Raw genomic sequence first — 14,561 nt, forward strand, 5'->3', positions numbered from 1 at the left:
CCAGGAGGAGCCATATAGAGTAGGTGGAGCCAAGGCAGGGGGGTGGGGTGTATTAAAAATCTCTCAAAATTTGGGACCCCCTTGGCAGGGGTGTGTGTGCATATATATATATATATTTATTTATTTTAATTAAGGGTGACTGGAGAACCCTTAAGCAATCCCCAAAAGGAGAAAGGGTCTTACAAATTCAAGGGGTTAATTTCTGTTTACAGCCTAGGTAGTCGGTTGTGCAGTGTGCATTATTTCTCTCAACAGTCCTCGAAGCCGTAGGAGGGCGGAAAGGATGAAGGCTGTGTGTGCGCTCGCGCCGCCACCGCCTTCCCACCCCCGCATCACATCACATCACGCTGGTAGCGCCTTGGACAGCGGCTCTGTTATATCCGTCGCCGCTGATTAGCGGCGTCCGTCTTTCCTTCCTGTTCTTTCTAGAGCTGCGGCAGCGACGTTACCTGCTGTAAAGAGGAGGCGGGGAAGCAGCAACGGGAGGTGGTAGCATTAGGAGCCGCAGCAGCTGGGTGGTCACGGCGCCGAGAGCACTCACCTATAACGGCTTTACTGACTACACTCACACGTACATATACGTACATCCGTGTTCAGGAACTCTTGTTCTTGGTGACGGTTATAAACGCGGAAAAGGAAGGCCGCGTGTTTCTTTTTCTCTCTACCTGGGATTCATTTCATGGGGGATGTGTTCAAGGCAAGAGAGAATTCAGAAGGATATCGACTTTGTAATCGAGAAGTGCAAGGCAGATAAGGACTGCCTGTTTTCAGGTGAGCGCACACAGGTCACGTTTACTCTTGCTATTATGTTTTATGGCCCCTTACATTTTTAGCGGCGAGTCACACATATCAGTTAGAAAGGGTCTGGTATTATATGCCTGCTTTTGGCCCTTTATTTTATTACAAAGCTTTAGAAATCTAAAAGGAAATCCCCCCAAACGTCGATTGCATTAATTTCCCCCTTTAGGCTTCGTTATCAGTATTCTGAAGAACGAATTCATAAATAGTTTTGTTTAAATGATAGTTTTCTCCCTAACAGGTTCAGTTATCGGGGGGGGGGGGGGGGGGGGGGGGGGGGTGATTAGCTTATGCTCAGTCCCCGTGAAGGTGGGCAATTGCTTTATAGATGACTTCCTTAACTGAGCTCTATGGGATTCCATGCCTTAACGCATCCAGAATTTTTTTTTTTTTTTAATTTGTGTTATCCACACTTGAAGAATGTCAAATACTTCCTCTGTTTCTCAAGCCAGGCAGCTCCCCTCACTCCCGAAACCTTACCCCTCATCTGTTCCAATGCATGATTTAACAACAAAATGCTGCTCCTTTCGCTTCCTTTTTTGACAGTGGAGAGCGCAGTTGTTGCCATAGCACCGGGGCACTTGTTGAAAGTCCGGGGGTTTCCTGCTCCTCCGATCATCCACCTCGTCTCTGACCAGGGGAGGGGTAGCGAAGAAGGCCAAATACTGTACGTTCTTTAACCTTAAATTAAAATGTAAACTAATTGTGAGAAAAACAAATCTTTTCTCTTGCAGATTTTAGATACTCCGACTCCACGTTTACCTTTACCTACATCGGAAGCTCTAAAAGGTACAGTTGTTCGATTTCAAGAGCTCATTCCTTCTGCTCTGATCTCTGGTGCATTTAAGGTTTTGTTAGAGTTGCAAACCGATGTGGAGGACCGATTGAATTATGTTTTCTACACGGGTCATAGGGAAGTGTAGGCGATGAACAGCTCGCTGTTGATGTGGAGCAGGTAGTACAGTATCCTTGTGTAATCAGAATTAATTTCCCAGATTTTTAATGGCGCTGCAACCATTTGATTTCTCTGTAGGCCTGCATCAGTTGCAAAAACATCTGTATAATTGTGAAAATGAATATTTAGCTTGAGAGAAAATAACCATCAACCTGTTATCCAAAATGCGTATGAAATTGAAATAAGCTAAAGAATTTGTAATACATTTCTGAATACTTTATCTGTATGATTCTGGTTAAATTATAATTATATATCTTTAACATATATATTTGGAAGACAATCTGTCTTGTACTAGCAAACACCACATTAAAAGGAAAACAGTCCTTACCCCTAGCCAAAAAAAATAGCCCAGTGATTATATCACGCTGCTAGATAACATCTGACCATTGCTGTCCCTGATTCTACTGGTTCCAAAAAGAAACAGAGCAATCTTATAATTTGAAAAGTCTGTTTAAACTCATGTTACATTGGTTACTAGAATTGGCAATTAATAATACATATGTTTTGATCAAATTTTACATGGCAATATAAACAGAACAGGAACCCTCACAGTCTCATGAACAAACCAAACACAGTGAAGGTGACAACAGAAAACAAGATGATGTCCAGTACTGGAAAGCTTTATTTAAAAACATCCAGGACTCGACATGTCGTGTTTCGGCCCAAAAGTCCTTCCTCAGGAGCCTTCTGTTGGACATATGAACTTGTTAGCAGATGGCGGCACGCAGAGATCATGGCTGTGCTCTCTCGAGTTGAGTTCTGATTAAACAAATTATTCTTCAGTATTTTTGATATCCCTTGTACAAAAAGGAAAGGTATGGTCAAGGCTGGGGCCTCGGCGACCAGAACCTCTCCCCCTTTGCACTTAGTTTTAAATTCTTAATTACTGTCGACTCCTGACTTTCCTTGGCTTGTTTTCTCCCTTTGTGAACTGGCTTTTTTCCGGTGGTGGTTTCAGTGATGGTCAGGTTTTCTCTGCGCTGGAGCTCACAGTTGGTATCTTAGATAATTTTGCTTGCTGGGGGTAATGGCGGATGCATTTGAGTTCCTGTGCAGATCTGAATGCAGGCTCTGCCCTTGAGCAATCTTCGGTGGCCATTTTGGGACACTGCAGTTCACCTCCTGCCACTGAGTATTTAGTTGGGAGGGGAACACTACTTGCAATGTCTGGCTTACGTCAGCCTGCTTCTGTTCCTGCTGATCCTTCAGGTACCCTTTTTCCCCAGAGTTTGTCCTTCTTATGCATCAAGCCTTTCTAATGAAACTGTTTTCCTATCTCAGGGGGACAGCAGTCTCACCATGTTGGCCTTCACTTCCCTGAACCCAAGAGAAGGGAGGTGGAATCTGGTTTAGTTTTGCACTCTGTTTTTCCTCCTCCTTCTCCTGTTTCGCAGTGGGGACTCTCTGCAGTCTGTGTGACCTCAGCCTTGTCAGAAATGGTGGAAGACGGCTTCCTGTGGATGATACCAATGCCCCTACAACTGTTTGCATGTTTCATAGGGAGGAGTTGTCTTCCTTTCCTTTATAACAAGGGCTGTTGAAGTTCTGAATATTTTTTTTCACTTCTCAGACTCCTTCTAATCCTCTGGTGTTCAGTACTAAGCATCAGCCTAAGTCCTTTCCAGTTAATGAGGCAATGCAAAGAGCTTATTTATTATTATTTATTGCATTTGTATCCCACATTTTCCCACCTATTTGTGGGTTCATTGTGGCTTACAATACATTGTATTGATAGAAGTACAATCTGTTACAACATAATTATGGTTACATTATGAGGCGTTAAATTAAAACAAATCCCTGTATCGTTAAAGAGAATAAAACAATGGCAAAGAACAACTTATAGCTTATAGTAGTGCAGTGGGAGTCGCCAAATGCTAGCCTTAGAGTGGCTAGGGCTATGACACGTTTGTATCCTATTTCCCAGGATGAGCTAAAGAAGCTGAAGCTGCCTAAGGTGGATGCCTTTGTGGCAGCTGTGACTAAGAAAACAATCCTCCCTGTAGATGGCGATATAGCTCTGAAAGATATCCTGGATAGGAAACTGGAATATTAATTGAAGCTGTCCTTTGAAGTTGCTGCATTATCTCTGCAGGCCTCTATTTGTTGTTATTATGTGGCTGGTGTGTTTATCTTGAGTACAGCGAGCTGCTGATATCCTTTCTGATTCAGATTCATTGACCTCCCTTGAAACTCCTACTGTGGAAATGAAGCAAATATCCTTGTCGGTCATGGCCAGACGATTGCTCTGGCTTTGCCATTGGTCTGTGGATACTGCCTTCAAGCAGCACCTGACAAAGCTTCCCCTTCAGGGATAAACTCTTTGGGGAAGATTTGGAGAAACTGGTCAAGGACTGAAGAGACTCGAAGACGCAGCATTTGCCTAGATCATCTTTCAGATCTTCCCAAGCTCGGCCTTCCCTTAAAGATGCCAAGAGATACAAACCTGGATGTTCTCAGTATTGTCAGAAGTCTAAGTTTTTCAATCCAAACAGTCCTTTTATGGGGATAGAAGGTATCCAGATCAGCTTCTTCCTCCCTTAATCCACATGGGTGGGATTCTGGTCCACTCTTCATCCCAAGTGATGGGGGGGTGACTGTCCAACTTTCATGAAGAGTGGGCCAAAATCAAATTGGATCAGTGGGTTTTGGACATTTACAGATTAGACTTCATTGCTCAACCTGAAGATTTTTCTCTTTGAATCCCTGTGCAAAGCTTTACACAAGCAAAGGGCAGTTCTCACCACCTTGTGGAATCTTCACACCTTGGAAGCGATTGTTTCAGTTCCTCCTCAGGAACAGGGAACAGGTTGCTACTCCATTTTGTGGTTCCAAAAAAGGGGGGGCTCCTTTCATCCTGTTGGATCTCAAGAAAATGAACAGGCTTCTGCGAGTCAAACATTTCTGAATGGAAACCTTGCATTCAGTTATTGCTGCATTCTGTCCAGGGAATTTCTTACAGGAGACCAGGAAGCACAGGCTTCAGGACCAGATTCAGTCCTTGCTGCAGCTACAGAGTCTTCCAGGTCTGGGATTTTATCCAGCTCCATGACCGTGACTCTCTAGAGGTGATTTCATGGGCCAAAGCTCAAATGAGACCTCTTCAGCAGTTGATCTTGTGTTGGTCCCTGAGTTCTCAGGACTATGATCTACATCTTCAATGGACTCCATAGGTGAGATGCGACATGTACTGGTGGCTTCAGAACCACAATCATCTCCAAGGATTATCACTAGCAATTATTCCTTGGATAGTGGTGACAACAGATGCCAGTCTGTCGGTTTGGGGGACTCGCTGTCTTCATCTCACAACTGAAGGCATTTTGGCCTTTGGTTTCTGAGTATGTCTGACGTCCTGCACATACACAACGTGCAGGACGTCAGACTCACAGAAACAGAACAAAGCCCCGCAAGACTTCGTTCTGTTTCTGTGAGTCTGATGTCCTGCACGTTGTGTATGTGCAGGACGTCAGAAACCAAACGAAGCAAGAAGACTTTGACTGGCGAGGGTTGGGGTCCCCCGCCAGCAAAGGTACTAGACAGCGACGGCAGGTTGACGGGTTGGCGGCGGGAGGAGGGGTTGAGAGGGTCGTTGGCAGGGGGGGTCCAGGGCCAAATCTAAGGGGGCCCTGGCCCCCGTGGCCCCACAGCAGCTACGACCCTGTTATATGTGAAGGTGACAAACTCGTTACTTTTCACTTTAACTGGTACGCTGCGCAGCAGTGGTACAAAATGATCTGCTATTAACTGATGCTCCACGATGTCTGTATAGAGGTACAAGTTGTTAAAACATCAGTCCTCTGTTTGGATAAGCGCCAGTGGACCCGTATTTCTCATTACATGTCTACGCCTGATGGGGTCTTAACAGATTAACAGGGGTTGCTTATTGTAGCGAATGGCTATGCCATCATTCATACTTTGTTACAGTTTCCAAGCCTGAGTAATAACCTCTCTACTACAAATGTTTCATCTGGTAAGCCATACACCTTCAAGATATAAAATTTGTCTTTTGTAATGTCCCACATGTATGGGTATTGTACCACCAAGCCCACTTCCAAGGGCCTTGTAGATCAAGTGATTTTGCTAAAAGTACTGTAAAACTGGAACTGGTGTTTTGCGGGAATATGTCCGCAGAGGTGTTGCTAGGTACTGTAATGTAAAACCTCTCATCGTTCATGCTGGTTCTTGTGCCCATCCTTAGATGCCTTGTACCTAAATTTCTCAGTCCAGCCTCTCCACTAGATATTTTTTGCTCCGACTCCTTTCTTTTACTTCTAAAACCTTTTCATGATGGTAGACCTTATCAGTGTTGGGGTTAATTTTTATAGTTCCACAGCTTCCCCATCATAATCCTGTATCTTGTAAACAGGCTTCTGCCCCTTGTTTAATATATCCGTTATTATAAATCTCATTGGTCCACGTCTGTTAGTACCTGTTTAGAAAAGTGCCTTTTGTTTTCTACAGTCTTATACGATTGCCTTTTGCAAAATGTTTCACAGCCAATTCTAGTTTCGCATTCCCTCTATGGATCATTTTCTGGACCTGGAGAGAATTTAGATGTCACGTCTATAGGTCTACCTTGTATTGATATGTGAAACCTCAAATTATAGCTATATAGCATAGCCTGCAATACATCTACATAGCGAAAAGTGATGTGAAGTACTGCCACATTTTAGACTTTAGTGTACGGTTAAACCTCTCTGCCAAGGGCGCTTTTACATTGTTGTTGATAGCACAGTGACAGATTCCTTTTTTTCTTTCAGTAACGTCTTTATAGGTTTATTTAAAAAATCTTTACCCTTGTCCATTTGTATTTTTTAGGCATGCGTCCTAAACCAAATACCTTTTCAAAAGCTTTGATCACTTCACGGCCGTTTTTTGTTTTTAGACTCATGGCCGTAGCATATTTTGATAAAATATTATTTGTCAGTATGTATTTATAGCTGTAGTGAAAAGAAAACAGAGCTGACAGATCCACCAAGTCTGCTTGTCACTGAACGTTCACCTCTGAACCTGTGGTTTGTTTCTTTGAAAATTAATGCGAGCAGGTTGATGTAAGGTATAAGTGTCTTACTTCCTGAGCCATTCTTCGAACTACGTTCTATTAAGAGCTTTATTATGTTTTCTTGAGGCCCTGAGCAGAGGCGTGATGCCTCCTAAACTCCCGACCACCCCTGGATTGTAGTAAATTGTACTTAAGATTTTTTTGTACATGACTTCATAGGGCGGTGCACGTTTCAACATTAGTGCTGTAGGGAGCTGTATAAGGTCAGTGGGGAGGAGGGCGAATTATTAGCTGCACGTTGAATCTCTTCATGTACAGCGGCCTGATTGAAGCCAGTTCGGAGGGGAGCCATATAAGGTGAGTGGGGAGGAGGAAGAAGGATTAGCCACACGTTGCATCTCTGTATGTGCAGTGGCCTGAGTGAAGCTGGTTGGGTTGATGGTTTTGCTAAATGAGGTAGAAGGATGTAGGGGCCAGTGGGAATGCAGAGAGGGAGGATTGCTTATCTGAAACTTTTCCCCCCAAAGTAGGGAGGAAACGTACATATGCCTTATGTTTACTGATTATGTCCACACTTTTTGGAAGGGGTTGTGGCTGCAGACCGATTTTAACAGTCAAGAACAATGTGCTGTATGAAGCAGCCAGCTGTCATAGAGCCATTGTGATCTCTTGAAAAAGCATTGAGACTGTGTACAGCAAGCTAGTTCTTTCTGTCGTTCTTAAAAGCAGATGGACCTAATTCATTTCAGCTTAAAAATAAAAATACAAGGTATCTTTTTGAAAGAAAAAATAAAATGGTGAGTCTGGGGTTAAAAATGCTTAATTTTCTTTCCTGTGAGAGAAAAAGTTAAGCTGTGCATTCACACATTCCTCTGAGTTGGTGGGGGCAGTACCCGGGGGTGAGGGTTTGAAATCACTTCCCTTCACATGACCGCATCCAAGATGGCAGCCAGTAGTGTAAACAGGAAGTGATGTGCGTCCATTGGTGGCTGCCATCTTGGAGAAATGGGTGATTTCAATTACCCCGATATGGACTGGATAAATGTAACATCAGTGCATTTTAGGTGAAATTCCTTGATGGAATCAAGGACTGCTTTATGGGGCAGCTGGTACAGGAGCCAACAAGAGGAGGAACAATTCTAGACTTAGTCCTTAGTGGAGCAATTGATCTGGTGAAAGAGGTAATGATGCTGGGGCCTCTTGATAACAGTGATCATGATCATATTTGATATAAGCTCTGGAGTAAGTACACACAGGAAATCCAGTATGTTTCAAAAAGGAGACTATGATAAAATAAGAAGGGTGAAAAAAAATATTAGAGGAGTAGCTGTAAAAGTCAAAAATTTACATCAGGCTTGGATGCTGTTCAAAAATACCATCCTGAAAGCCCAGGCCAAATATATTCCATGCCTTAAAAAAGGAGGAAGGAAGACCAAACGAGGTGAATGAAGCTATTAGAGTTAAAAGAAAATCCTTTAGAACATGGAAGAAGGATCTGACTGAAAATAATAGGAAAGTACATAAAGAATGTTAAGTCAAATGCAAAGTGCTGATCAAGAAGTCAAAGAGAGACTTTGAAAAGAAGATTGCATTGGAGGCAAAAATGCATAGTAAGAATTTTTTTAGGTATATTAAAAGCAAGAAGCCGGCAAAGGAATTGGTTGGGACCGCAAGATGACCGAGGGGTAAAAGGGGTACTCAGGGAAGACAAGGCCATAGCAGATATACCTAAATGATGTAATTGCTTCGGTCTTCACCGAGGAAGATGCGAGAGAGAAATGGTATTTAATGCTGACGAGTCGGAGAAACTGAATCAAATCTCTGTAAACCTAGAAGATGTAATGGGGCGATTTGACAAATTGAAGAGTACCTCATGAAAGGCTACAGAGGAAACTGGAGGGTCATGGGATAGGAGGAAAAGTCCTATTGTGGATTAAAAACTGGTTGAAGGATAGGAAACAGAGAGTGTGGTTAAATGGGCAGTATTCACAATGGAGAAGGGTAGTTAGTGGGGTTCCTCAGGGGTCTGTGCTAGGACCACTGCTTTTTAATATATTTATAAATGATTTAGAGATGGGAGTAACTAGCGAGGTAATTAAATTTGCTGATGACACAAAGTTATTCAAAGTCGTTAACTCGCGACAGGATTGTGAAAAATTACAGAAGGACCTCCTTACGAGACTGGGAGACTGGGCGGCTAGATGGCAGATGACGTTTAGTGTGTGCAAGTGCAAGGTGATGCATGTGGGGAAAAAAGAACCCGAATTATAGCTACGTCATGCAAGATTCCACGTTAGGAGTTACGGACCAAGAAAGGGATCTGGGTGTCGTCGTCGATAATACACTGAAACCTTCTGCTCAGTGTGCTGCTGCGGCTCGGAAAGCGAATAGAATGTTGGGTATTATTAGGAAAGGTATGAAAAACAGGTGTGAGGATGTTATAATGCCGTTATATCGCTCCATGGTGCGACCGCACCTTGAGTATTGTGTTCAGTTCTGATCGCCGCATCTCAAAAAAGATATAGTGGAACTGGAAAAGGTGCAGCGAAGGGCGACTAAAATGATAGTGGGGATGGGACAACTTCCTTATGAAGAAAGACTAAGGAGGCTAGGGCTTTTCAGCTTGGAGAAGAGACGGCTGAGGGGAGACATGATAGAGGTAAATAAAATAATGAGTGGAGTGGAACAGGTGGATGTGAAGCGTCTGTTCACGCTTTCCAAAAATACTAGGACTAGGGGGCATGCGATGAAACTACAGTGTAGTAAATTTAAAACAAATCGGAGAAAGGTTTTCTTCACCCAACCCGTAATTAAACTCTGGAATTCGTTGCCGGAGAACGTGGCGAAGGTGGTTAGCTTGGCAGAGTTTAAAAAGGGGTTAGACTGTTTCCTAAAGGACAAGTCCATAAACCGCTACTAAATGGACTTGGGAAAAATCCACAATTCCAGGAATAACATGTATAGAATATTTGTACGTTTGGGAAGCTTGCCAGGTGCCCTTGGCCTGGATTGGCTGCTGCCGTGGATAGGATGCTGGGCTCGATGGACCCTTGGTCTTTTCCCAGTGTGGCATTACTTATGTACCAAATCGCCAGGACCGGATGGTATACATCCTAGAGTATTGATAGAATTGAAAAATGAACTTGCGGAACTATTAGTAATATGTAATTTATCTTTAAAATCAAGCACAGTACTGGAAGACTGCAGGGTGGCGAGTGTAACACCAATTTAAAAAAAAATGGTTTCGGAGGTGATCCGGGAAATTACAGACTGGCGAGACTGACATCAGTACAGGGTAGAGACTATTATAAAGAACAAATTTAAAGAGCATATTCAAAAGCATGGATTAATGAGACAAAGCCAGCATGGATTTAGTGAAGGGAAATCTTGCCTCAACAATCTACTACATTACTTTGAAGGGGTGAACGAGCATGTGAATAAAGGTGACCCGGTCGATATTGTGTATCTCTATTTTTAAAAGTCGATTGACAAAGTACCTCATGAAAGACTCTAGAGCATCGGATAGAAGATAGTGTTCTATTGTGGATTAAAAATTGGTTAAAGTATAGAAAACGGAGAGTAAGGTTAAATGGTCAGTATTCTCAATGGAGAAGAGTAGATGGGATCCGCAGGGGTCTGTGTTGAGACCGCAGCTTTTTAACATATTTATAAATGATCTAGAGATGGGAGTAACTAGTGAGGTAATTAAATTTGCTGAGATCACAAAGTTATTCAAAGTTGTTAAATCGCAAGAGGATTGTGAAAAATTGCAAGAGGATCTTACAAGACTGGGCGTGTAAATGGCAGATGACATTTAATGTGAGTGAGTGCAAAGTGATGCACGTGGGAAAGAGGAACCCAAATTATAGCTACGTAATGCAAGGTTCCGCATTAGGAGTCACCGACCAGGAAAGGGATCTAGGCATTGTCGTTGATGATACGTTGAATCCCTATGCTCAGTGTGCGGCGTGAGCTAGGAAAGCAAATCCTTTTCATGAATATTCGTTGTAGATACCTGAAAACCTGACTGGCTGGTGTGCCTCCAGGACCAGGTTAGGGAATCACTGGCATACTGGCTTGTTTCTGGCTGCAGCACTATATATATTGGTGATGTAGGGTGTTGTACTCTTTCAGTCTGGAGTGCTCTACCAGGTTTCGAAGAAAATAAATTAGTAGGTAAGAACATATTTCTTCTGGGCTGAACTGATAAAAACAGATTGTAACTTGCAAAGAAGTTTGTTTCTCCAGATTCATTTTGGCCACTAGAGTTCTTCACTAAAACAGAACTGTTTTATATAGGGAGATAAATTTATATGTATCTGGTATATGTCAAAGAAGCTGCCGTTTTATAAAGAGAAATACTGGCCCTCATAAAATTACTGGACCCAACATTGAAAATGATTTAACTGGGCAGAACAGGCTCCTGCCTGGTTAAATAACCCTGGCCAGCCCAGTCATTAATATTCAGCGGCACTTAACTGGATACTGTTTCTGAATGTTAGCATTGACTGCCACAGCACTATCTGGGTGGTCTGGGGGTCGAGTCAGGAGGTACTCGGAAATTATCTGAACATGGAGATATTCAGTGCTGATGCCTGGGAAGCTAACAGGGCATGTTGGGCCATATATAATGCAGTCTTGACTATGCCTGGTAAGCCATCAGAGTATAGCATTGAATATAGGCTGTGCCTGGATAACTGTTTTGAGCATCCCGAAACAATAGGTACTGGTACTGAATAACCGGGCCTTAATTTACTTGTGGTGAAAAGTACTGTAAAGCAGTGCTGTGGATTGAATGTTGTCTGGATCTGACATCAAAAGCATAATGCACATTCAAGTATAAATATACATGTGCACGTTTGACATTTTTTAATTTTACAAAATGTAATGTAAAATCAAAACGCCACCAAACTCTGCTCCTGTGAATGCCCAGTTTAAAAATGCATAAAAGTATTTTATATGATTGTTCTCTTCAGATACTTTTATAAAATTTGGTGATAAATTACATACAAAATGCTCATTCAACATCTAAAATTTAGCTTTACTTATAGAAAGTAATATAGAGGTGTGTTTTCAAAACACTTAGACTTACATAGGGGGTCTTTTACTAAGCTGTAGTAGCGTTTTTAGCTCATGGAAGAAATCAACTGGCAGTAAACGCCGAGACGCCCATTATATTCCTAATGGGTGTCTCGGCGTTTACCGCCAGCTGATTTCTACTGCGCGCTAAAAACGCTACTGTGGCTTATTAAAAGACCCCTATAATAACTTATTGAACTTTTTAAGTCTAAGTGCTTTGAAAATGAACCCCTTAGTATTTGAACTTGATTTATACAACTTCATTCGGATTTAATTGTGTGAGTTGAGCAGAAGTAAGACATTAGTAAAAGCGCCTTAAGTAGGTAGAGGGCAATTCTAAGAAATAGATACCTTTCTATATAGAATAGTGCCTAGCAGGATGCGTGCATAAATTCTAATTGTTGCCAGTTAGGTCCAACAATTGATAATTTGTGCCCAATTATAGATGCTAATTGGTTCATTATTCAATTAAATTTCATGCGGAAATTGGGCGTGCAATTTTGAGCGCCATATATAGAATCTGGTGGATAATGCACGGTATGTGTTTTTTCTTTGTGTTAATTGGCTATGCCCCCAGTAGTTAACACAGAGGTTTTTTCAGTTATAAATGTCAATTTGGGCCATTAATGCTTGGTAACTTCAATATTTTCATGCAGCTTAGTCAATGGGAAACATACTTGCTATTCCGAACATTTAACTTTCAAAGTAGCATGCTTGCACCTGTTCTAAACCTGTTAATAACTTTATTTGCTTTCAATGGTGGAAATAAAATTGTTCAGCCAATCTAAAGCCCTTTGCAATTTGAAATCTACGGAACAACGAACATTGGTAGGCAAATCGCAGTATTAAGGAATATATGACATTTTGAGACAGCTTAAAGATGGGGGGGGGGGGGGGTATTTTACTAAAGAATTAGTGCGAGTTATTTGCATTAGGGCCCATAGGAATAAAATGGGACCTGCTGCAGATAAGTCGAGCTAACCTTTAGTAAAAGACCCTCTAGGTTCTTTAAAAGATTTCTCCAAGGACAAGCAGGCTGCTTGTTCTCACTGATGGGTGACGTCCACGGCAGCCCCCTCCAACCGGAAACTTCACTAGCAAAGGCCTTTGCTAGTCCTCGCGCGCCGATGCGCACCGCGCATGCGCGGCCGTCTTCCCGCCCGAACCGGCTCGTGTTCGTCAGTCTTCTTTTGTCCGCGCTCGGGACGGTCGTGTTTTACCGCCGTTTCGTGTCCCTCAAGTTGACCCTCGCGCGTCTTCGCGATTTTCGCTAAAAAATAAAGAGACTGATCGGTCTTTACCCTTTTCCCGTGTTTCCAGCTTTTTCCCGAGTAAGTTTCCTTTCGCTTTCGGGACCGGTCTATTTGACCTCGATTCGGGTTTTTCTCCCTTGTTTTTGGTGCCCTTCGTCGTCGTCGCGAATTTTGATTTCGCCGGCGTGATTTTTCCGCCCATGTCATCAAAGTCTTCCAGCGGCTTCAAGAAGTGCACCCAGTGCGCCCGGGTAATCTCGCTCACTGATAGGCACGCTTCGTGTCTTCAGTGTCTGGGGGCTGGGCACCGCCCGCAGGCCTGCAGTCTTTGTGCTCTTTTAAAAAAGAGGACTCAGGTAGTGAGATTGGCCCAGTGGAACGCGTTGTTCTCGGGCTCTTCGACGACAACAGCATGGGCATCGAGTGCATCGACGTCATCGGCATCGACTGCATCAAGGCCTCTACCTTCGGCATCGACTGCATCGAGGCCCCTACCTTCGGCATCGTCAGTACCGAGGTATCGAAAGGCTGCGTCGACGTCGGTGGTACCGGGACCTCCGCTGTTGCTGATGTCGTCGGACGGTGGTGCTTCGTCTGGAGTGCAGGTGAGGGCTGTCCATTCCCCTGCTGGTGGCGGTGAGCCTTCGGGTGGGTCTCCCCCTGCCCTGAGGGCTCCTGCGGTACAGCCCCCCCGAGATCGACCTTCTTCGGCCTCGGCCCCAAGGAAGCGACGGCTGGATTCTACGTCCTCGTCGGTACCGGGAAGCTCTGGTGACATTCTTCGCTTGAAGAAGTCTAAGAAGCATCGTCACTGGTCTCCTTCCCGTCTCGGTACCGAGAGCTGTGGGTCGCCGAGGCAGTCGGCACCCAGTAGGCATCGGCACCGGGAGGACTGCCCACCCTCTGTTCAGGAGGTGTCGATGCGCTCCCCCTTGGACAGCCCGGAACAGCCTCCACGCCCGGAACAGACTCTGACATCGACGCCTGCATCGGCTTCTCAGTCTTTTTCCACAGCTGCTCTGCACGAGAGTCTCCGGGCCGTTCTTCCAGAGATTCTGGGAGAGCTGTTGCGCCCTTCCCCTCCGGTACCGGGGGTGCTTGCGCCACCGGTACCGTCGAGTGAGGTGCCGGCTGGCCCCTTGCCCGAGGTGAGGTCTCCGGTACCGGTACCGCTTGCGGTACCGGCTACGGTCGCCTCCCAGGCAGACTCCCCGACGACGTCGGCGGAGGGAGCTTCGCCGATGCTGGTGAGGGAGTCCACCTCTCGACGCTCCTACTGTGGCCGTGTTTCCACTGAGTCGAGTCGGGCACGGCTTCAGACGCAGGTTTGTGAACTTGTCTGATACCGATGGTGAGGCCTCGTGGGAGGAGGAGGAGGACATCAGATATTTCTCTGACGAGGAGTCTGAAGGCCTTCCTTCTGACCCCAATCCCTCCCCTGAAAGGCAGCTTTCTCCTCCCGAGAGTCTGTCTTTCG

General features: G+C 44.3%; 1 protein-coding gene across 1 annotated transcript in view; it reads left to right on the top strand.

Moving 5' to 3' along the window:
• Window positions 1–369: 369 nt before the first annotated feature.
• Window positions 370–14,561, top strand: part of PARP8 (poly(ADP-ribose) polymerase family member 8) — a 583,039-nt gene continuing 568,847 nt past the window's right edge. Inside the window, exons 1-2 of the mRNA XM_030193114.1 lie at window positions 370–771; window positions 1,533–1,587. Coding sequence (XP_030048974.1) covers window positions 687–771; window positions 1,533–1,587 — 140 coding nt within the window. The 5' untranslated portion in view covers window positions 370–686. The remainder of the gene's footprint in view (window positions 772–1,532; window positions 1,588–14,561) is intronic.

This window comes from Microcaecilia unicolor, chromosome 2, assembly GCF_901765095.1.
Source record: "Microcaecilia unicolor chromosome 2, aMicUni1.1, whole genome shotgun sequence".
Classification (NCBI taxonomy): Eukaryota; Metazoa; Chordata; class Amphibia; order Gymnophiona; family Siphonopidae; genus Microcaecilia; species Microcaecilia unicolor.